At 52.3% G+C, this 20,188-nt stretch overlaps 2 protein-coding genes and 1 long non-coding RNA gene across 11 annotated transcripts in view; 2 read left to right on the top strand and 1 right to left on the bottom strand.

Moving 5' to 3' along the window:
- Positions 1 to 8,951, top strand: part of RIPOR1 (RHO family interacting cell polarization regulator 1) — a 19,013-nt gene extending 10,062 nt beyond the window's left edge. Inside the window, exons 13-23 of one of the 5 annotated variants that reach the window (XM_070451140.1) lie at positions 46 to 1,779; positions 1,864 to 1,985; positions 2,847 to 2,979; positions 3,242 to 3,377; positions 3,502 to 3,663; positions 3,924 to 4,079; positions 4,245 to 4,441; positions 4,529 to 4,612; positions 4,724 to 4,814; positions 4,955 to 6,074; positions 7,534 to 8,951. In XM_070451140.1, coding sequence (XP_070307241.1) covers positions 46 to 1,779; positions 1,864 to 1,985; positions 2,847 to 2,979; positions 3,242 to 3,377; positions 3,502 to 3,663; positions 3,924 to 4,079; positions 4,245 to 4,441; positions 4,529 to 4,612; positions 4,724 to 4,814; positions 4,955 to 5,052 — 2,913 coding nt within the window. In that variant the 3' untranslated portion in view covers positions 5,053 to 6,074; positions 7,534 to 8,951. Of the gene's footprint in view, positions 1 to 45; positions 1,780 to 1,863; positions 1,986 to 2,846; positions 2,980 to 3,241; positions 3,378 to 3,501; positions 3,664 to 3,923; positions 4,080 to 4,244; positions 4,442 to 4,528; positions 4,613 to 4,723; positions 4,846 to 4,954 lie in introns of all 5 variants that reach the window. The other 4 variants (XM_070451138.1, XM_070451137.1, XM_070451136.1 and 1 more) reach the window with 4 other exon arrangements.
- LOC139029901 (uncharacterized) lies at positions 4,782 to 20,188 on the bottom strand. 3 transcript variants are annotated; one of them, XR_011482186.1, is made up of 3 exons: positions 19,265 to 20,161; positions 7,931 to 17,366; positions 4,782 to 4,869 (listed from the first exon to the last, which is right to left on the bottom strand). It is a non-coding gene; the product is annotated as an uncharacterized lncRNA (long non-coding RNA). The 3 variants fall into 3 exon arrangements; XR_011482185.1 differs by lacking the exon at positions 4,782 to 4,869 and having other exon boundaries at positions 7,843 to 14,920; positions 17,110 to 17,366; positions 19,265 to 20,139; XR_011482184.1 differs by lacking the exon at positions 4,782 to 4,869 and having other exon boundaries at positions 7,843 to 17,366; positions 19,265 to 20,188.
- Positions 18,531 to 20,188, top strand: part of CTCF (CCCTC-binding factor) — a 44,968-nt gene continuing 43,310 nt past the window's right edge. For 2 of the 3 annotated variants that reach the window (XM_020884924.2, XM_020884923.2), the window contains exon 1: positions 18,532 to 18,723. The gene's annotated coding sequence lies outside the window, so the exon portion shown is untranslated. Of the gene's footprint in view, positions 18,724 to 20,188 lie in introns of all 3 variants that reach the window. The other variant, XM_020884925.2, reaches the window with a different exon arrangement.

Below are 20,188 nucleotides of genomic sequence, written 5' to 3'. Positions count from 1 at the left end.
TCCCCAAGAAGAGGTGGTCCTGAAATGTCCTTTCCTCTCTCCCAGAATATGCTGAGGCGGCAGGAGGAGCTGGAGAATGGGACAGCATGGTCCCTGTCATCTGAATCTTCTGATGACTCATCTAGCCCACAGCTCTCAGGCATTGCCCGCCACTCCTCAGCCCCCAGGCCCCTGGTGCAGCAGCCTGAGCCTCTGCCCATCCACGTTGCCTTCCGTAGGGCTGAGACCTCCACTTCTGGGCCCATGGATGAGGAGGGGGCTGTGGCCCCAGCCTTGGCCAATGGGCATGCCCCCTACAGCAGGACTCTGAGCCACATCAGTGAGGCCAGTGTGGATGCCGCCCTGGCTGAGGCCTCAGTGGAGGCTGCAGACCTAGAAAGTCTAGTCCGGGGACCTAGCCCACCTGCGTGCCCAGATCCCACCCATGGGGAGCACCCTGCTCCTGTCCCTCCTGCCCTGGATGCTGGCCATTCTGCCACAAGCCCCACTCTTAGTACAACAGGCCCTGCCCCATCTGCTCACCTAGGCTCGGCTAACAAGACCATAAATTCTAGCTCTCCTGAACTGCCCACCCACACCACTACAGGCTCCACCTCTAGTGCCATAGGCCCTACCCTTAGTGCTCGAAGCCTCACTCACTCTACCACAGCTTCTACCCACAAGATGGTGGTCTCTCTCCTCACTACCACAGGTCCTACCCCCAGTACCACAGGGCCAGTCCAGACCACCACAAGTCCCACCCACAAACCAGTGCTTTCTACCCTCACTCCTGCAGCTCCTAGCACCAATACTACAGACCCAGTCCAGACCACCACAAACCTCAGCCACGCTGTCACAAACTTGACACACACTGTCACAATCGCTACCAACAAGCCCATTTGCTCTACTCTCATTACTGCAGGCCCTACAGCCAGTGCCACAGGTCCAGTGCAGACTACCACTAGCCCCACCCATGCCACCCCAAGCCACACCCATGCCACCACAAGCCACACCCACACCACCACAAGCCACACCCATGCCACCACAAGCCACACCCACGCCACCACAAGCCACACCCACGCCACCACAAGCCACACCCATACCACTATGAGCCCCACCCACACCACAGGCTCCACCCACACTACTGCAAGCCCCACCTATACCACCACAGGCCCCACCCACACTACTGCAAGCCCCACCTATACCACCACAGGCCCCACCCATACTACTGCAACCACTACTCCCAAAGCCAAGATGTCAACTAACACCACTACACCCAACACTAAGGACCCAGTCCAGAACACCAGGAGTCCCACCCATTCTGTCACAAGTCCCACTCTTATAACTGTAAGCCCCTCTACTTTTCTAGACTTTGCCAAGCTCTCCAGCTCTTCTGCAAATACAGACCCTCCCCACCTAGGCACTGACCCCCTGTCTGGTAGTTACCTAGCCTCCACTCCTTGCACTCAGGCAGACCCCATAGCCCCCAGCACCTCCCATCCAAGTCCTGCTTGTTCTAGTTGGGAGCCCCTCACAAGCCCTTCGCCGGACCCCCCAGAAGCCATCTGTCAGAGCCCAAGTCTCCCTCCCTCACCCCTAGCCCCTTTGCCCCAGTATCCAGACCCTGGAGTGGCCAGGGCTTCTCCAGCCCTAGTTCCAGGGGCAGCTGGAGGGGCTGGGGACAGGAGGCTGGAAGAGGCTCTGGGGGCCCTGGTGGCTGCCCTGGATGACTATCGTGGCCAGTTTCCCGAGCTGCAGGGCCTGGAGCAGGAGGTGACCCGGCTGGAGAGTCTGCTTATGGTGAGGAGGGCCGGACTGGGCTGCGGTGGTATAGGGAGGGCAGCCATGCAGGGGCAGCAGCTCTGACGCCCTTCAAAACCCCAGCAGAGACAAGGCCTGACTCGGAGCCGGGCCTCCAGTCTCAGCATCACTGTGGAGCACGCCCTGGAGAGCTTCAGCTTCCTCAACGAGGATGAAGATGAAGACAATGACAGTCCTGGGGACAGGTGAGAAGGGCAAGGTGAGGGGGAAGAGGGGAGGTGAGTACCAGGTGAAGGAGAAAGGTGAGAAAGGGGAACAGGTGAGGTGAGGCCAGGTGGACCACATAGAGAGCAGCAAGATGAGAGGTGGGCTGGAGGAGGGGGGTTCCTGATAGGTGCCTCTGTGTTCATCCCACCCATGTACTCCTTGTGCGTCCTTGGTGCCCATGTTTTCAACCCCATCTGTATCCCCAGTGCTTCTGGCCACCTTCCTCCTCATCCCTGCAGTGTCTGCCTCCCCCGTCGGTCCCTGTCAGCTCCTGAGTCTCCAGCTCCTCCTCTCTTCCTTGGCCTCACCTTGAACCCACGCTATGAACGAGCCCTTTCTGTGCCTCCCTGTGTGTCCTGCGTCCCTCAGCATCAACCTCCTCTGTCTGGATCCCAGTCTGCCCAGAGACCCAGGCCCCTTGGCTCTCTGTCCCGGAGTGGCCTTTGCCAACTCCCAGTTGAAGATCTTGCACGGCCCCTCCTCCCTCTGATGCTGCACAGGTTACGACCCCATGCCCCGCGCCCCTTGGGCCACAACCTCTCGCAGTCCACTTTGTGTAGGCCATCCCGCCTGCAGCCGTACTCCCGCCCGTCCTGGCCCCAACGATCCTGGCGGTCGTAGCTGGAGGGGTCCCTGGGCAGATGGACTCTGGGCAGACCCCTGCTCCCCCATTAGTCCCAGCCCTTTCCTCCTTCTGGAAGTCTTCCATGAACTTGCCCATTGTCTGTTGTTTATGTGTCATCTGTTCTGTTCTGGGATGGGGGGAGCTTAATAAAAATTCACTGGTGACCAGATGATGATGTGTGCTCCTGGGGCGGTTGACCCCATCTTTCTCTCAGGCCCCCAAACAGCCTAGCACCTGGGGCTGAGGACAGCCTCGACTCGCCCAGTGCCCGACCCCTCAGCACAGAGTGTCCAGCTCTGGATGCTGCCTTGGTCCAGCACCTGTATCACTGCAGCCGCCTCCTGCTGGTGAGGCTAGTGGTGTTCCCCCGACCCTCCCCTGGTAGCTGCTTCCCCCAGGGAGCCCTGTGCCTCACTCATGGCCCTTCACCCCTCCTCTGAGTTCCACTCCCCAATGTCCCAGGGCCTGGCTCTTGCTGAATGGAACACCTCCCACACACTGGCTCCCCCAAGCCTCTCCCAATGCATGCTGGGACTTGCAGTCCCCGGTCTCCATCCTATCTAAGCTCTACCTTGAGGTCTGAGCTACTTGGCCACCCCTGTTCTCCAGAAACTGGGCACATTTGGGCCCCTGCGCTGCCAGGAGGCATGGGCCCTGGAGCGGCTACTGCGGGAGGCCCGAGTGCTTGAAGCAGTATGCGAGTTCAGCAGGCGATGGGAAATGCCTGCCACCTCTGCCCAGGAAGGTAAAGGCTGTGTGGGCCCTGGTTCACGTGTGTCCCAGAGCTCCCGCCTTGCCCTGCCCCACCTGCACGCCTGTCTCACCACCTGCTTGCTCTGTTGCTGACAGTTTCCTGCATCTCCTCACAGTGGTGCAGTTCTCGGCCTCTCGGCCTGGCTTCCTGACCTTCTGGGACCAATGCACAGAGGGACTCAGCCCTTTCATCTGCCCTGTGGAGCGGGTGCTCCTCACTTTCTGCAATCAGTACAGCGCCCGTCTCTCCCTGCGCCAGCCAGGCTTAGCCGAGGCTGGTGAGTGGGCTGCCGGCCTGCCCCCTCTACCCTCCTTTCTCAGATCCCCAGTGATGGATGGGACCTTAGGGAAAGCCAGGTCAGCCCACACAGACACGCTGAGTTGAGTACTGGGAAGAAATAACAAAGGCACATGCCTCAGCACAAAAGGGCCCAGATCAGACAGGGACTTCCTGGACGTGCACCAGGGATGGGGCACCCTTCCCTCTAATGACCCAGGTCCCTCCACTCCCTGAGACCTGCAACCCTGCCTCCCACAGTGTGCGTCAAGTTCCTGGAGGATGCCCTGGGCCAGAAGCTGCCCCGGAGCGAGGCAGGCCCTGGAGAGCAGCTCACCATCTTCCAGTTCTGGAGTTACATCGAAGCCTTGGACTGCTCCTCCATGGAGGCCTATGTAACCGAGACAGCTGAGGAGGGTGAGGCAGTGACCCTGGTCCAAAGTGACCTGGCCCTGTGGGTGGGTCTGAAGGTGTAGATTCAGGACACAAGGGTACAAAAGACCCTACCCTCAGAGGCTCTTTGCCCTGCCACCTTGTTCCAACTGACACCCCCTCCCCCACTGCCCAAATTCCTTCTTTCAGTGTTACTGGTGCGGAATCTGAACTCGGATGACCAGGCTGTTGTGCTGAAGGCCCTGAGGTTGGCACCTGAGGGGCGGCTTCAAAGGGATGGACTCCGGGCCCTCAGCTCTCTGCTCGTCCACGGCAACAACAAGGTCATGGCTGCTGTCAGCACTCAGCTCCGTAGCCTGTCGCTGGGCCCCACCTTTAGGGAAAGGGTGAGAGTTGGGCAGGCCTCCCTGGAGGGCGGAGGCTGGGGTCCCACCTGAGTCCCGGCCTGAGTTTGCCCTCCCACCCTTACCCAGGCCCTGCTGTGCTTCCTGGAACAGCTGGAGGACGAGGATGTGCAGACCAGAGTGGCCGGCTGCCTGGCTCTGGGCTGCATCAAGGTGACCCCTGCCGACCTTCCCCCCCCTCCCGCCTCCCCCCACTCCCCTCCCAGCTCCCCGAACCCTGAGCCTGCTCCCCTGGGCCCACCTCAGTGCTCTCTCCCCTGGTAGGCTCCAGAAGGCATTGAGCCCCTGGTGTACCTCTGCCAGACGGACACAGAAGCTGTGAGGGAAGCAGCTCGGCAGAGCCTGCAGCAGTGTGGTGAGGCTGGGGATCAGGAGGCACGAGTCTAGTTGAGTTCTAGGACATTTGGCTGCTGGGAGTAGGGGTGAGATGGGGTCAGGGGCGGGAGGGAAGGGTGGAGCTAGGACCACTCCTGACCCCATCCTTATCCATTCCAGGAGAAGAGGGACAGTCTGCCCACCGAAGGCTGGAGGAGTCACTGGATGCCCTGCCCCGCATCTTTGGGCCCGGCAGCATGGCCAGCACAGCGTTCTAAACTCCCCACCCAGCGGCCCCCACTGCCCCTTCCCCGCACCTTCAGGGCTTACCAGGCACTGGCAGGGAGGATGAGGGCTGGCTCCAGACATCCCTCCCTCACAGATTCCTATCAATGAAAATCTAATATATTCTCCTGTTGTCCTTGGGGTTGGTGGAGTCAGTGCCACAGTCAAGTGCCTCCCAGCCTCGGCTCAGCACACTTGCCATAGATCAGTGTCCTGGGCCTGGCCGTCCTGCCTCTGCCCTGCCCTTGGTTTTGTATTTTATTTACAGAGTTTTACAGAAAATAAAAAAAAAAAAAAAGCAGAAATGCCTTTCCTACATAGCCTGGACTGGTGCACTCCTAACCTTCTGCTCCAGCATCTTCTGGCTGTGGCCCTGACACTAGTGTGTCCACACTCCAACCGTGACAGTACCATGTGCTTTTGTCCTGGAAATCCAGATGGAAGAAGCCCAGAGGCTGGAACTGGGCTTGGAAAAGAGGGCAGAGGAAGAGGGTGGTGGAGTGTTGCTGAGGAGGCCCGGCCTGCAGGTGGGTGTACCCTGGGCCTGGAAGCTATGGGACTAGACTGGAGCTAAACTCTGGAGCTGGCCTAGAGAAGGCCCAAAGGGTGCCAGTCCTGGGAATGTCTCCCCAACAGCAGCTGGCTTGGCTGGGAGGCAGAGGAAGGAGGCAGGAAGAGAAGGTGTGGTGGTGGCTGGAGCTTCTAGCCACCAGGGGGCAGCAGAACCCCGTCAGGGAATGCCAGGCTTCTGGGTCTTTACTTCAGCAAAGGCAGCTTCCTACAGAAGGGGCTGTGCCCAAGGAGGTTCTTGAGCGCTGGGTGGGTTGAGAGGAGGTTCTTGCAGAGGGGAGAGCTGGGGCCGGGGAAGCAGGTGACGTGGGTGGCTGCCCTGTGACTCTCTTAACAGTAAGTCCCTCCTGTCCCTGAGCCGCCGCCTCTGTAATAACAAACCTGACTAAACCTTGTGACCTTGCTACAGCTGGCAGACTCGTGCTGCTCCGGGGAGAGGGCTCACGTGAGTTTATTAACCCCAGAAAGCTAACGAGTTCAGTGGGAGGGACCTGAGGGTAGGGTGGGACTGCAGGATGGCAGGTCTGTTCTTAGGAGGACCGGAGGGATGCCCACACTCAAGGCTGGAGAAACAGGTCTTGCACCTTCCCCTGTCCCGTCAGAGCTTTCAGTGGCGACAGCGCAGGGGAGGGCCTTCCCCGGTCCCTGAGCCCACTCTGGCGTCCCCGTAGCACAGCAGCGTGACACCCTAGGGACAGTCTGTGTGCCTGCACTCAGGAAGAGCCAATGAGGTGCCAACAGTCCCCCCCCAGGGGTGACCCTGATCCCCAGAGAGCTCTGCCCCCCTGTGTTTTAGAGCTGTGTATGAAGAGGTTTGGCTGGGCCTTTAACCACCTGCTGGGGAAGCTAAGCTGAGCAGAAAAAAAACGGTAACAGGAAGGAGCACAGGAAACACCTGTGTGTGGATGCAGGTGGCTCATTCCAGTTGGGTGGGGGTGGGCGCGGGGGTGGGGGCAGGCCGACCACCCTCAGCACACGAGCTGTGTGTTCCCTCTAACTGTGAAGGGCGGTGCGGGAGAGATGGTCAGCTAAGTTTTGGGGGGATGATTGGCTGCAGTGGTAGGGAAAGGCAAACAGTTGATACAGACCAAGCCAGCACCCAAAGCTGGCCACAGCCTGGGCCTGCTGCAAGGGCCCCTGAAGCAGGGTTGCAGGCCCAGAACCACCGCTAGAGCTCCTCAGACCTGAGGCCCCACAAGAGCCCCACTGGGAGGACAGAACTGTCCACTGACATCCAAAGTGTGGCCTGTGTGGTGGGGAAAGAGGAAGTGAACACAGGCCTAGCAGGTCCTGGGAAAGTGCAGCAGGGTGACTGGACCAGCAGTAGCTCATGGCTCAACCCACAGGAGAGAACAGGGCCTGGGCAAGAAATGGAGGATGGAAAAACACCCCTGCCAGGGGTCAACAGGTCACTGGAAATTTGAGTGGCCCTACATCTCTAATTTCCAATTCTGGGAAGGGATAGGGCACCTAACTCTGTCCTCTACAAGGAGAGCCCTGAATCCTAAGCCTCGTATTCAACTCTAGGTGAGGGTGGATTGGAGGGTCAGGGTGAGTAGGAGCTAGAATTAGGGCACTGTGAGGTACAGCGGAAGCACTGTCAAGGCCGAGACAAAAAGAGCCTTGGGCCTTTGCCCCATTGAGCCTACCCAGTTCAGAGCAGTGGATCAACCCAGAACAGCCACCTAACCCCTCTCCATCAGTTACTTAAAGTCAGGCTGTACGGCCTCCTACGCTCAGGCCCACGTCTATGAGGTGGCGGGGGTGGGGGGCAGGGGAAGCCCTCGTCCTCCCTTCTGTACACCCTGCCCTCCCCCGGCACACACAAACCCTCACAGGTGCTCCCATAGGTCTCCCCTCAGGGCAAGGCTGCTCCCAGCACACCTCCCCCTGCTGTCACACAGGTTCGGAGAGGCTCTCACTCTGGCGACTCTGGACAGTTTTGAGCCTGCTGCCTCTGGTGACGGGAGGCTGATGACACCACCAGGAGTCCAATGCACCAGAGCAGGGAAAGCCTGTGCCCAGCTGTCCTGTGGAGCCTGTGCCAGCCTCTGTGAGGGGACAGAAGGAAGTGGGCCTCCAAGGTCTGTGACACCCTGAGAAACGCCCCATCGATCAAGTCTATCAAGGCCGCAGCTATGCCCTGGCCACCACTGCTGGGTCTCTCCCCGGGAGAAACTTATAAGCCCGTGCTGCAGAAAAAGGGACCAGGCTGAGGTAGTCCGGGATGCAGTTTATTGGGTCGGTGGGCACTGTATCCCCCCCCACACCTCCTTTCCTTTTGCCCTCTTCCAACCTTACCTTTCCTGCAATCTCCTACTCTCCTTCCTCATGTATTCAAATCTTCAGAGGACCAAAAAAAGAAGAAAGAAAAAACATGTTGGTAACGGCAAAGAGGCAGATGGGTTGGCACGTGGGAAGAGAACTGCTTCTTTGTCTCGCCCACAAGCGGGGCTGCCTTCCTTGTGTACTTCTGCCTGGTGTGTGGGCACAATTTGCTGAACCCTGGGCATATGACATGCTCCCCCCACCCCTGGCATCCCTGGAGGACCCTATTTAGGCCATCTTTTGGCCACGGACAGAAGGCTCTTGGCCTGACTGCCGGACCTGGCTCTCCTGGGCCGATGTAATACAGAGGGTGAGCTTGGGAAGAACTCCTAGACCTGTATGAACTGCTAAGGAAAAACATCTATCATTTGGAAAATAAGACTGTCATTGACCTGCAGGAAGGGACCCCTTGTTTCAGAAGGCTGCAATGGGGTGATGGTCACAATTTGAGTTTGCTATCAAGGGTCAAGTCTCATTTCTCTCTGAAGACACCCAGAGCATATTGGATCTGCCAAGAGTATTGACTTGGAGAAGCTGAATAAGCAACTGAATTGCCATGCTAACACTGACGTTTCTAGCTGTTTGCTCTGAATCTCCCTATAACTTTCTCTTCTTCTTCAAGCATCCTCTTACAAACATCACTCCACAGCATTCCATTGTAGGCCCCTTGCTCCTCTCTTTTGAAACATACTCCCTGAACCACCTTATCCATTTCTCTGGCTTCCATCTATATGCTAAGGCTGTATGCCTCATGGCTGTGATTCACATGGCTCTCTCCTCATCTCCTGACCCTCATATCCAACTGCTGACTGGACATCTTTTGAAGAGCATGCTCAAAATCAAACATCTCAACACCTGCTTCTCCTAGATTCTTGGGGTTACCAACTACCCAGGCACTCAAGCCACACAACTGGGCCTCACCCTTGATTCTTGCCCCTGTGCCCTCATCCCAACTATCAGAATCTTCGCAATTAAATGCCCTAAATATTGCTAAGTTCTGTCTGTTTCTCTTCATCCTCATTGGCACCACTCAGTTTCCAGACACGTTGACCTCTTTCCTAAACACTAAAACTGCCCCCTCACAGGCTCCCTGCCTCTGGTCTTGCCCTTTTTCCATCCAGTCTCCAAGGTGCAAAGTGATTTCTAAAAACAGACCCATCACTATAGTCTGTTTCTCTTAGGGAAAATTCCAGCCCCCTCAACCTGGCTCACAAAGGCTTTTAAGTGGGTTCCTCTCTCAAGCCCCACTTCTGCCACCTAACTTCTCAGTCTGCACTGGACCTCACTGAACCATCCTTGGGGCTTGCTTGCCCTTCTGTGGTACACTCCTCATCTTGCCTTGCTAATGTCTGGTTACCTGATAGGCTTCAACCTGAACATCACAAATTTCCTCAGGAAGCTTCCCTTCCACTGTGCTCCTGTCATAGGAGCATGCGTTTCCCCTAGTACAGTTTTAGGGGAATCACACCCCATTGCAATCACTCGTTTACACCTCCAATATACACATCAGTATTTGCTGACTAGTCAGCTAGGTAACGCATACCACCCAAGTCTGGGAAAGATGATTGCTGCCTTCCTTGTAGAGCTTGGTCCAAGTTTTTTGTTTTGTTTTTAAACAGCTTTATTGAGATTTAGTCCGCATACCATACAATTCATCCGTTTAAAATGTACAATTCAGTAGCGGCTTTTAGTGTATTTAGGGTTGTGCAATCATCACCAAATCAATTTTAGAGATTTCATCAATCTCAAAAGAAACTCGGCACTCCTTAAGTATCATCCCCAGGATCTCTGCATCCCCTTCCCTTTCCTGCTCCCCAGCCCCCAAGGCAACCACTAATCTACATAGATTCTATAGATTTGCCTGTTCTGGATATTTCTTTCTTCTTTTGGGGGGGGGGGCGCTGTATCACCTGGCATGTGGGATCTTAGTTCCCTAATTAGGGATTGAACCCATGTCCCCAGTAGTGGAAGTGGGAATTTTAGCCACTGGGAGGTCCCTGAATATTTCTTATAAATGAAATCAGGTTAGGTCTTTCCAACTTACTCAGTTCTAAAATTCACCTGAGAACTTCCCTGGAGATTCAAATTCAGAGACCAAGGAATCTTTATTTTAAACATGTGCTCCAGGCAATTCTGTTTAATCAGGCTGCATCTGCCTTTACTGTTCCCAGCAACTAAGGCCAAATACATAGTAAGTGGTCAAGAAATAGCTTTTGATGTATATCTCTAAAACTGAACACAATCTGAAAACACTGTGAATATGAAAGAACAGTGTATGTTTAGTGCAGAAAAAGTCTGGATAAAAACACCCCTCAGAGTCCCCTATGAAATGTAGCTCCTTAGAATGCACTTTTACCACTGGGTTCTCAAATAAGGAATGGAATGGAAGCCTGAGCAGGGGACAATACAGGGAGAGAGAACTGAGGTCAGACAAGTGGAGGAGGCAAGTTGAATTCCCAGGGGCCAGAGGGGGCAGTTAGAAAGGGGCTTGTGGAGTGGCTGAGGAGTTGGGATTTACTCCTAGGACACTGGGGACTCATGCATGGGCTTGAAGTGGGGGAATTTTGTGATCCCATCTGTGGTTTGGAAAGGTTGCTTTGTGTTGAGGGAGGAGGCAGGGAGCAGTGAGGAGCCTGATGCTAAGCCAGGCAGGGATAGAGAGGAGGTTAGAGTGAAATGTTCAGAAGGTATGGATGGGATTTGGAGACTGATGGGATGTGGGAGAGGAGAGAATGAAGCTTAGGTTTCTGGCCAGTGTGGTGGATGGATGGGGGTATCTTTCACTGTAAAGGGGGAGCCCTAGCGAAGCAAATGAGGAGGAGAGTGACAAGGCTCCTAACGGTAGCATGGGAGCCATCCAGGAGGAAGTGTCCAGAAAGAAGCTAGACTTGTAGATCTGGGCACGAAGAGAAATATGTAGGCTAGAGGGAGAAGTTTGAGAATTATCCTTGCTTCACTGTGAAGTCTTGTATGACCACAGTGATTATCTAGTCACTAATCTGTTCCTCCCACACCTGCTAGCCATACCCTCCTTTTACTTGCTTCTCCATCCTTGACTTTTACCTATTAATACTCATGAGGGTTTAGTGTCTCCAGATTAATACACGACAAAACATGAGGCACTTGAGGGCTAGGGGCATCCTCTCTCTCCAGTAGCACCCTAACCTTGGGCATAGAGCAGTTGATTCAGGACTTGCATGCATGTGTGCATGCTCAGTTGCTTCATCGTTTCTGACTCTTTGTGACCCCATGGACTGCCAGGCTCCTGAGCTGATGGCCATGGTCTTTAATTAATTAATAGGGCTCCTGAGCCACCTGGGAAGCCCTATTCAAGGTTTACTTACAGATTAGTAAGTCATGATTCCAAATACCTCTTCTATTTACTAACAGCCTGAAATTTCCACCATTAAAGCCCTCCCTTTGGGTTAAGGCACTGTCCAACTTGTGTGAAGGGGAAGAAACCTTTTTACCTCTAAACAAATCACATAAAATTTGGAGGGGGAGAAAATGAGGGAGCAAAGGGGTCCAGAGCTCACCTGATAGACCTCCCTTCCTTTTCCCCCTCCCAAGCACTCCCTGAGCTAAAGCATCAAGTACAGAGGATCCTATAAAAATGGAAATGTTACCTAATAGAATGAGGAGCTCAGAGTGGCCAATGAAAGAACAGGAAGAGAGAGGGTGGGGCTGGAAGATCTGAGTACTCATTCTGGTTTTGTCAACAAGTTACTGGACAACTCTGAGCAAGTCACTTCACTTCCAGAGTTAAGGGACAAAACTGTGGCTGGCTCTTCAAAAAGAACTGTGAAGGTGTTTTTTAAAATGAAAAGTGAACAGATTTTTTTTTTTAAAGTGAACAGATTAGGTGGATTATTTAAGGGTGATCAATGCACATCTGAAAAATGCAGGTAAGAGCACAGAGAACAAAAGTAACCTACTGCTCAAATGTGAGATGTAGGCCCAAGCAAAATCCTTTAGACTGTAGAGAGCAATAGTTTGAGCTGGGAGGTAAAATAGAATTTTCATAGGGTTCTGAAGAAAGCAGATATCAATAAGGAAACAAATTCTTGTGGTCTGGATAGGAGATGATATAGAAAGGCAGGAGAAAAAATTTAGGAGAAAGTGGTTGGCCTTGGCAGTTGAGATTGAAAACTTTCCAAATATCTTTTTTTTTTTTTCCTTTTTATTAGTTGGAGGCTAATTACAATATTGTAGTGGTTTTTGCCATACATTGACATGAATCAGCCATGGAGTTACATGTGTTCCCCATCCCGATCCCCCCTCCCACCTCCCTCTCCATCCCATCCCTCTGGGTCTTCCCAGTGCACCAGCCCTGAGCAGTTGTCTCATGCATCCAACCTGGGCTGGCGATCTGTTTCACCCTTGATAGTATACTTGTTTCAATGCTATTCTCTCAGAACATCCCACCCTCGCCTTCTCCCACAGAGTCCAAAAGTCTGTTCTGGACATCTGTGTTTCTTTTTCTGTTGTGCATATAGGGTTATCGTTACAATCTGTTTAAATTCCATATATATGCGTTAGTATAATGTATTGGTCTTTATCTTTCTGGCTTACTTCACTCTGTATAATGGGCTCCAGTTTCATCCATCTCATTAGAACTGATTCAAATGAATTCTTTTTAACGGCTGAGTAATATTCCATAGTGTATATGTACCACAGCTTCCTTATCCATTTGTCTGCTGATGGGCATCTAGGTTGCTTCCATGTCCTGGCTATTATAAACAGTGCTGTGATGAACATTGGGGTACACGTGTCTCTTTCAGATCTGGTTTCCTCAGTGTGTGAGCCCAAAGTCGGATTGCTGGGTCATGTGGCAGTTCTATGTCCAGTTTTTTAAGGAATCTCCACACTGTTCTCCACAGTGGCTGTACTAGTTTGCATTCCCACCAACAGTGTAAGAGGGTTCCCTTTTCTCCACACCCTCTCCAGCATTTATTGCTTGTAGACTTTTGGATAGCAGCCATTCTGACTGGTGTGTGATGGTACCTCATTGAGGTTTTGATTTGCATTTCTCTGACAATGAGTGATGTTGAGCATCTTTTCATGTGTTTATTAGCCAGCTGTATGTCTTCTTTGGAGAAATGTCTGTTTAGATCTTTGGCCTATTTTTGATTGAATCAAAAAATCCAAATATCTTTCAAGGTTTAGTATCACTACACCCTCATCCGAAAGAATGGGATGACTTACTGTCCCCCCAAAACTCTTGTACCCTCTTATGCCCTTGATTATGGCTCTTCACCTTACATGTCTTACCTTGTTAATGCCTTCTGAGCTTTTGCATGCCTGTGTGCTCAGTCATGTCTGACTCTTTGCTACCCCATGAACTGTAGCCTGCCAGACTCCTCTGTCCATGGGATTCTCCAGGCAAGAATACTGAAGTAGGTTACCATTTCCTCCTCCAGGGGATCTTCCCAACCCAGGGATCGAACCCACATCTTCTGCATTGGAAAGGCAGGTTCTTTACCACTGAGCCACTGGGGAAGCCCTTCTGATTCTATTAACACCAAGCTGTAATGAGATGCTCCTGGGAAATGATTTGCTCCTTTATGAGTCCATTTCTTCCCATTATCACAGTTATGCATTAATGTGTTTTGGTTTTGTTTTCTAAACTTTAAGAGCAGGAAACACATCTTGGTTCATCTTTGTATTCCCTGTGCCTAGAAAGGGAGCTGAAGACAGTATTCAGTAAATCTTTGCTGAACTGGATTATACCTCACACATGTCCTCAGTAGACACAGAGCAATGGGAGTGCTCAGGTGTAGCTTTAGGTCTTATCCCGCAAAGTGGGCAGGAAGAGTCTTGCCCATTTTTACTCAGAAAATCAGCACATCTCTCCTCAATTCATTGAGTCTCTTGCTTAATGAGTTCCCCCCAAATATATAAATGATAACGATTATTGCAAGCTTTACCTGGGGGCAACAGTGGGAGCTAAGGAAGATTTGGAAATAGAATTGTTCTTCTGAGAATAATAGCACAAAATATACTTTCCTCAGAAAGAATGGCTTCCAGGTCAAGGAAAGCCTAGTCAGTAAATAATTCAATTAATTAATCCTATTAATTAATTAAAGACCATGGCCATCAGAAGGCAAATTTGGGAGTGAGGGTAGGTTAACAAGAGCATAAAAAAAAAATTACAGTTTACATTTATTGTATGATCATCAGTGCCTTGAACTATGCCTAAAGTTTTACTTGGATTTTGTCATTCAATCCTTACCACTTTGTGAAGAAGTGTTATAGAGAAGAAACCTGCAGTTGAGTTGTTACTAATTCACTTAAGATCACACAGCTAATAAGAAACCAAGACAAGATTCAAATGCCGGACAGTATGACTCCAGCATCTGGAGAGGATGATATTAAACATTTACATTATATAAATTATATCTCAACCTAATTAACTGCTTACTGAAGATTTCTGGTAATATGGCTTCCCAGGAGGCTCTCCTACAGGGAGAGAACATACCTTTTGTCGGCATGTGAGCACCAGTCCACCTCTCAGTTAATAAAATGTCACTTGGCTTATCCACCAAGCTCCTGTGAACCTGATGAGTCTCTAAGAAAGGAATCCACTCTGGAGGCTGAGGGCCAGGTCTTAGAACTTGGTGACTTCACTACTGCCACGAGGTAAGCTGACAGCCTTCTGCTGATGATGCCCTGAACTCCTGTGGACTACAAACCTGAGATAGTCCATGGGAAGAACACTTTCTTAAATCACTGGGTGGTTTTAAATCACCACAGTTCTCTCTGGGTGACGAAGTCTGGGATAGTACTACAGGCAACAAACTTGTCCTTATTTTTATCATCCCAACCATTCCCCAGGCTCTCACCATATTACTCTTCTCAGCCTGTTTCTGTCCTGCCTGAAACAGACTATCCTTTTGGACTGGCTTTCCATCCCTTGATCTTTAGGGCCAACTTCATGCACAAAGTAGGACACATCACCATTTCCTGCAAGAAGAAAACATTTCCTTTTGTTTTTTCCTAGTGATTCTCAGCATTTTCTCAGCCATGTTAGAGCAGCACATGGGATCTTCATCTTCAGAGAGCAGAGAGCAGGCTCCAAGGCCACTTGGACCTCATTCTGGTTTCTAATTGATGCCTCAGAGGGCCTATACTTGTAATGATAGTTGATACAGTGTAAATATTAGTAGTTGTCTTAGTCCGTTCAGGGTGCTATAACAAAATACCACCAACTGGGTGCTTATAAACAGCAGATGTTTACTGTTCACAGTTCTGGAGGCTGGAAAATCTGAGGTCAAAGCACCAACATAGTCACATTCTGGTGAAGACCCTTTTCCTGGTTCACAGCTGGTGCCTTCTGGCTGTGTCCTCACGTGGTGGCAGGGGCTCAGATCTCTATGAAGCCTCTTTTATAAGGCACTAGTCCCATTTCTGAGGGACGTAAGCACCTCCCAAGGTCCCACTTACTAATACCATCATATCTAACATTAGGATTTCCACATAGGAGTTTTGGAGAGGACACAAAGATTTAGACCATAGCAGCTATAAAGATAATTGTAAGTACAGCTGAAGTATTTTTGTCATCTAAATATATTGCTTTATATTTACCTACATTAAAGCTTTAGATGATATTCTTGAAGCTTAAAGATAAGATGGTATGAGGAAAGGTCTTAGAGAAAATGAATTATATTATTACAAGTACTAGAAAAAAAGAAGCTAAGAATTGAAGTGTAAATCAGCTTTGTTTCCAGTACACAGTTCCTAAGTATACCAGGGGCTTTTTGGAGTGGCAGGCTGAAAAAAATACAAAATGCAAATATGCCAGAGATGTCTGGTAATTTTTCTCAAAAAAAGTTTGCCTTTTCTTTATGCCTGAGTCCTCAAGTGTACATGAGATAACTGAAATAATTTGGTTTCTAGAAAAAGGGGTCACATGTAAATTTTCCAAATATTTCACACATTTCTAGAATAGTTAATCACATAAGGCAAGTACCTAAGACTAGGTGTCAGAAAACTTGGGTCCTGATCCTGAGAAATGAAATTATCCCTTTTCTTCACGTCCATACCCAATCAGTTAAACGTTGCTGGAGGAAAACCACACACTGGCCAACTGGTTTAACTTTAAACTCATGGTCAAAAATAAATGGAAAAATAAATAAATAAATAAACTCATGGTCAGGACTTCCCTGGCAAGTCCAGTGGTTAAGAGTCCCCACTTCCACTGCAGGGGGTGTGGGTTTGATCCCTCTTAGGGAACTGAGATCCTGAATGCTATGTGACCAAAATAATAATAATGAACTCATAACCACAAACTTCAAATGGGTACCAATACCACCAAGGCAGTCCCACTAGGAAAACTGCAAGCTTGTTTTACCTCTCCCCTGCATTTGCATCCATCTTCACCCTTGTTACTCTAATTTCCACAGTGGAAACATCCTGTTCCTATCCAGGGTCAAACCTCCCAGTTTCCTTATATTCTTTCATGAATTTCACCCTGATTTAAGTCAAACAAGGGAATTTCCTGGCGGTCCAGTGGTTAAGACTCAGTGCTTTCACTCCTGTGGGTCTGGGTTCAACCCTGTAAGATCCTGCAAGCCCTGCAGTGTGGCCAGAAGAAAAAAAAAAAAGCAAGAAATTTGCTCTGCTGTATCACTCCCAATGACAAATAAACATGCTATAATCCTTTCATCTTGTCATCCTCCCTTGACATCGTATCCTTCCACATTTATCCCTGAATTTTTTGCTCCTTTTATAGCTAAACTTCTTTCATGTTTCTATGTGTGCTGTCTCTCTTTCCTTACTTTCCTGATCATGCTTTAACCCATTCTGCTGCCTGCTCATTCGCTTCAGTTGTGTAGGACTCTTTGCGACCCTATGGCCTGTAGCCGGTCATGCTCCTCTGTCCATGCGATTCTCCAGGCAAGAATACTGGAGTGGGTTGCCATTTCCTTCTCAGGTCCACCCATTCTAGTCAGGTCCACATCTCTGATTAACATAAATCAAGCCAAACTCACCAGTGATAATCGCCAGTGACTTCTAAGGTAGCCAACTCATTCCAATTTTAGTATATGTGCTGCCGAAGCGAGCACCAAAGGTAGCCAATTCAATATAGCCATGTTTCTGGCCCAAGATGACCTCTCAGCACCACTAAACACAGTTAACCATTCCTCTCCTACCTGAGTCCTTCTCTGCCCTTGGATTCCAAATATAACACTCAGTGGATTTCCTTCTGTCTTCCTGGCGGTTCCGTCTCAAGTCTCTTTCTCCATTACTCTATCTTAAATGCTGGGGTGCCTAGGATTTGGCCGTGGAACTTCTCTTCGCTTTCCTTCAAGTCAGGGGTCATATAAACTGACAGCGCTTGTGGGTGGCTTAATCAGCTTATGCAGTTTTAAAACATCTGATACAGTTGCCCACACCTGGAGATTTTACACTAGAAAAAAAAAAAAAATCCAGATTTCCTTTAAAAAGAAAAAACAAAATAGGCGTCAGTATTGGGCTAACCTTTTCATAATGGAACAGTCAGCTCAATGGAGCAGCAGCTGTTCCCTTGACGCTGGGTCCGTTTGTTCCCCCTTCATTCAAGGTAGGGAATTAAAGATACAGTCCTGAGCCAGATTCGGTTCTCCTCCCGAGTCACCAGAACATCTTCCAGTCAGTCTTCAGGGAACTTTATTGCTGGTTGGGTAGAGCCTGCAGGTGCATCCTCGGGAGGGGGAGGGGCGATCGCACAGTGAGGGGCTAAGGACTCCGCCTACAGAGAGCTTAACAGTTCTTAGGCAAAAACAAGAAACGTACATTTTCAAGTACACAATTACACTGCGCCAAATAGAGAGCACCCTTTTGTCAAAAGACTGGTACGATCGTTCGTGTAAAAGCATCAAGTCTGGCCTTCCGCTGGCCTCTCCCGGCTGAAGTGGCCTGGGCACACTAGGAGAAGGCCCTAGCCCTCTTCTCTCACACCCAGTATTAGGAAGCCCTCTTGTAGGGCAGAGAGATCCCCAGGACAGCCCTGCTCGTCTTGGCTCGCGGGGGGAGGATTGTTTCTGAGGACTTCGGAGTGAGAGGGGACCCGCCCGGCCTTACCCGAGGCGGGCTGCCGTGCGGCGCTCGGAGGGCGGGTCCGGCCCGGCTAGGGCGGAGACTAGTGCAGGGCTCCGCCCAAGAACCGCCTCAGCCCCACGGCCTAGTCCCGCGCGCTCTTCCTCCAAACACCCTCCCCCCGTCCCACGTCCGCCCTTTCGGATTCAGGGCGGGAGACTGCAGCTAAGCAGGTCAACTGGGCCGGGATCCTGGGCCTCCCAGAAGGGACTGCCTCCGCCCAGGAAGCCCCACCCAGCTGGAGCCCGGACGTTAGGCTCCCTAAGAGCCCACGCGCGACCAGTCGAGGGCGCGTGCGGCGTGACGCGACCCGCAGCGCGTCCCGTGACGCCATCGCGCCCGCTTTTGAAAGTTGGCGCCCGGGGCCGCCTCCCATGCTGCCCTGCGCCAACCCCTCCCCTCACCTTTCCTCCCCCGCCCTTCACTCGTCGCCCGGCCGGCCCCCCCACCCGTCCCTTCCCTTATCAGCACCCGCGGCCCCGGCAGCGCCGACGCAGGCGCACTGCACCGCGCCGCCGCCATTTTGTGTCCGAGCCTGTGGAGCGATTAAACCGTGCGCGGAGCTGCTTCTTTGGCGGCAGCGGCGGCGGCGGAAGCCGGTGCGGGTGCGCGGAGCTGGCTGGGGACGCCGGGTGGCCGGAGCGGTGGAGCGGCGGCGGAGCGAGCGCTGCGGGGGGTGTGGCGCGGAGGTAAGGGGGCCCCGGGTGGAGGAGGTTTCGCGGGCCGCCTCTAGGTGTCACGATGGGGCCGCTCCGGTCGGCGCTGGCTGCAGCCCGGCGCCAGCGCCGCCGCCGGGGGGTGTTTGTCTCCCTCTACCGTCCCTGCTGCGGCGCGGCCGCCGCCATTGCCCGTCTCCGCCGCGGCCGGGCCAGGCCCCCCTCCCCCCCTCGACCCGCCCGCTAGGCCTCCCTCCTACGGCGTGCTAGGCCTCCGGCGGTGGCAGCGACAGAGGCCCGCGCGCTGGCGACTCCATTTTCCTTCCTTTGTCTCTGCCCTCGAGGCCGGCTCTTGGCCCTGCCGCGGCCCGCCCTCTGCCCTCCACCCCTCCCGCGGCGGGTGGCCTCAGCCGAGAGGCGATCTCTGTGCCCGGTTTTCCGCGACCCCCTCGCTCAAGGGTCCAGACACAGCCACCGCGCGCGCAGCCGAGTTTCCTTGCGGTATGGGTGTCAGGTCCTTGCCGACGCCTCTCCGGCTGCCCATCCTCCAGCCTGCCCGGTCCCCGGAACCTACCCGGCGGCCTGGCGAGCGTCCCCCGCCGCCCGGCTGCTCCGCGGTCGCTCCCAGTCCGCGCGTCGCCGCCGCTGGTCTCCGTCTCCACCGAGTGGCGCAGGCGGCGCTGCTGCGGCTGCGAGTAGAGGGGCCCCAGAGCTGCCGAGAGCTCCCTCTGCAAGGCTGGCTGAGCTGCTCGCGCCTCGACGCCGCCTGAGCGGGCGGGGGGACGCGCGCTCGCCGCCCCCGCCGGGCCCCACTGCGCCCCCAAACTAGCGCCGGGCTCCTCGCGCGATCCGACCGGTGCGGTCCCCCACGGTGGGCGGAAAGGACACAAGTTCCCCAACAAGTAGTTTTTTTCTCGAGCTAGGGTAGGATTCTCGTTGCATTGATAGCAGCCTGACTTCATGCGCTAAGAGATCGCAAAGGGTTCAAGACTTAATTTCATTCTGATCTCAAGTGACGTGACAGATTCCTGAGTTTGGGATTATGGGTTGGCTAAGTTGATTGAGGCAACTCTTGAGTTTCTGTCTCGCTTTGAAACTTCCTGACGATGACTTACTACTGTACTTAGTACCTGATGCTTCAGGGTTAGGCGAAGGCAGTTCTGTCGCGGGATTGTGCAACCCGAGCTAAAGCGCCAGTAGGGCAGAATGAATTTGTTCTTGACTCCACTGGTAATTTGCCCATATGCTGAAATATGAGGGTTGGTGTTGTAATTGAATCCTGGGTCACTAGTTGCAGTTGGTTTATAAATATCTACGCCTAATGTAACTACTCTTTAGTAGCTGACTTCCTGTAGCCCTGAGTTCAGCAGTAAGTAAACATTCGCGTATGGAGCGTCTTCCTGCTTTCTTTGAGTTTAGATCAACTAGAAAAGTTAAAATTCCAGGTTCCCTTTAGGCAGTAAAAGAAGTTAAACAGAGCATGTATGTTAAATTCACT

This window comes from Odocoileus virginianus, chromosome 20 (genome assembly GCF_023699985.2).
Source record: "Odocoileus virginianus isolate 20LAN1187 ecotype Illinois chromosome 20, Ovbor_1.2, whole genome shotgun sequence".
NCBI lineage: Eukaryota > Metazoa > Chordata > Mammalia > Artiodactyla > Cervidae > Odocoileus > Odocoileus virginianus.
The sequence above is the reverse complement of the archived record's forward strand: the minus strand, read 5'-3'. Positions and strand labels throughout refer to the sequence as shown.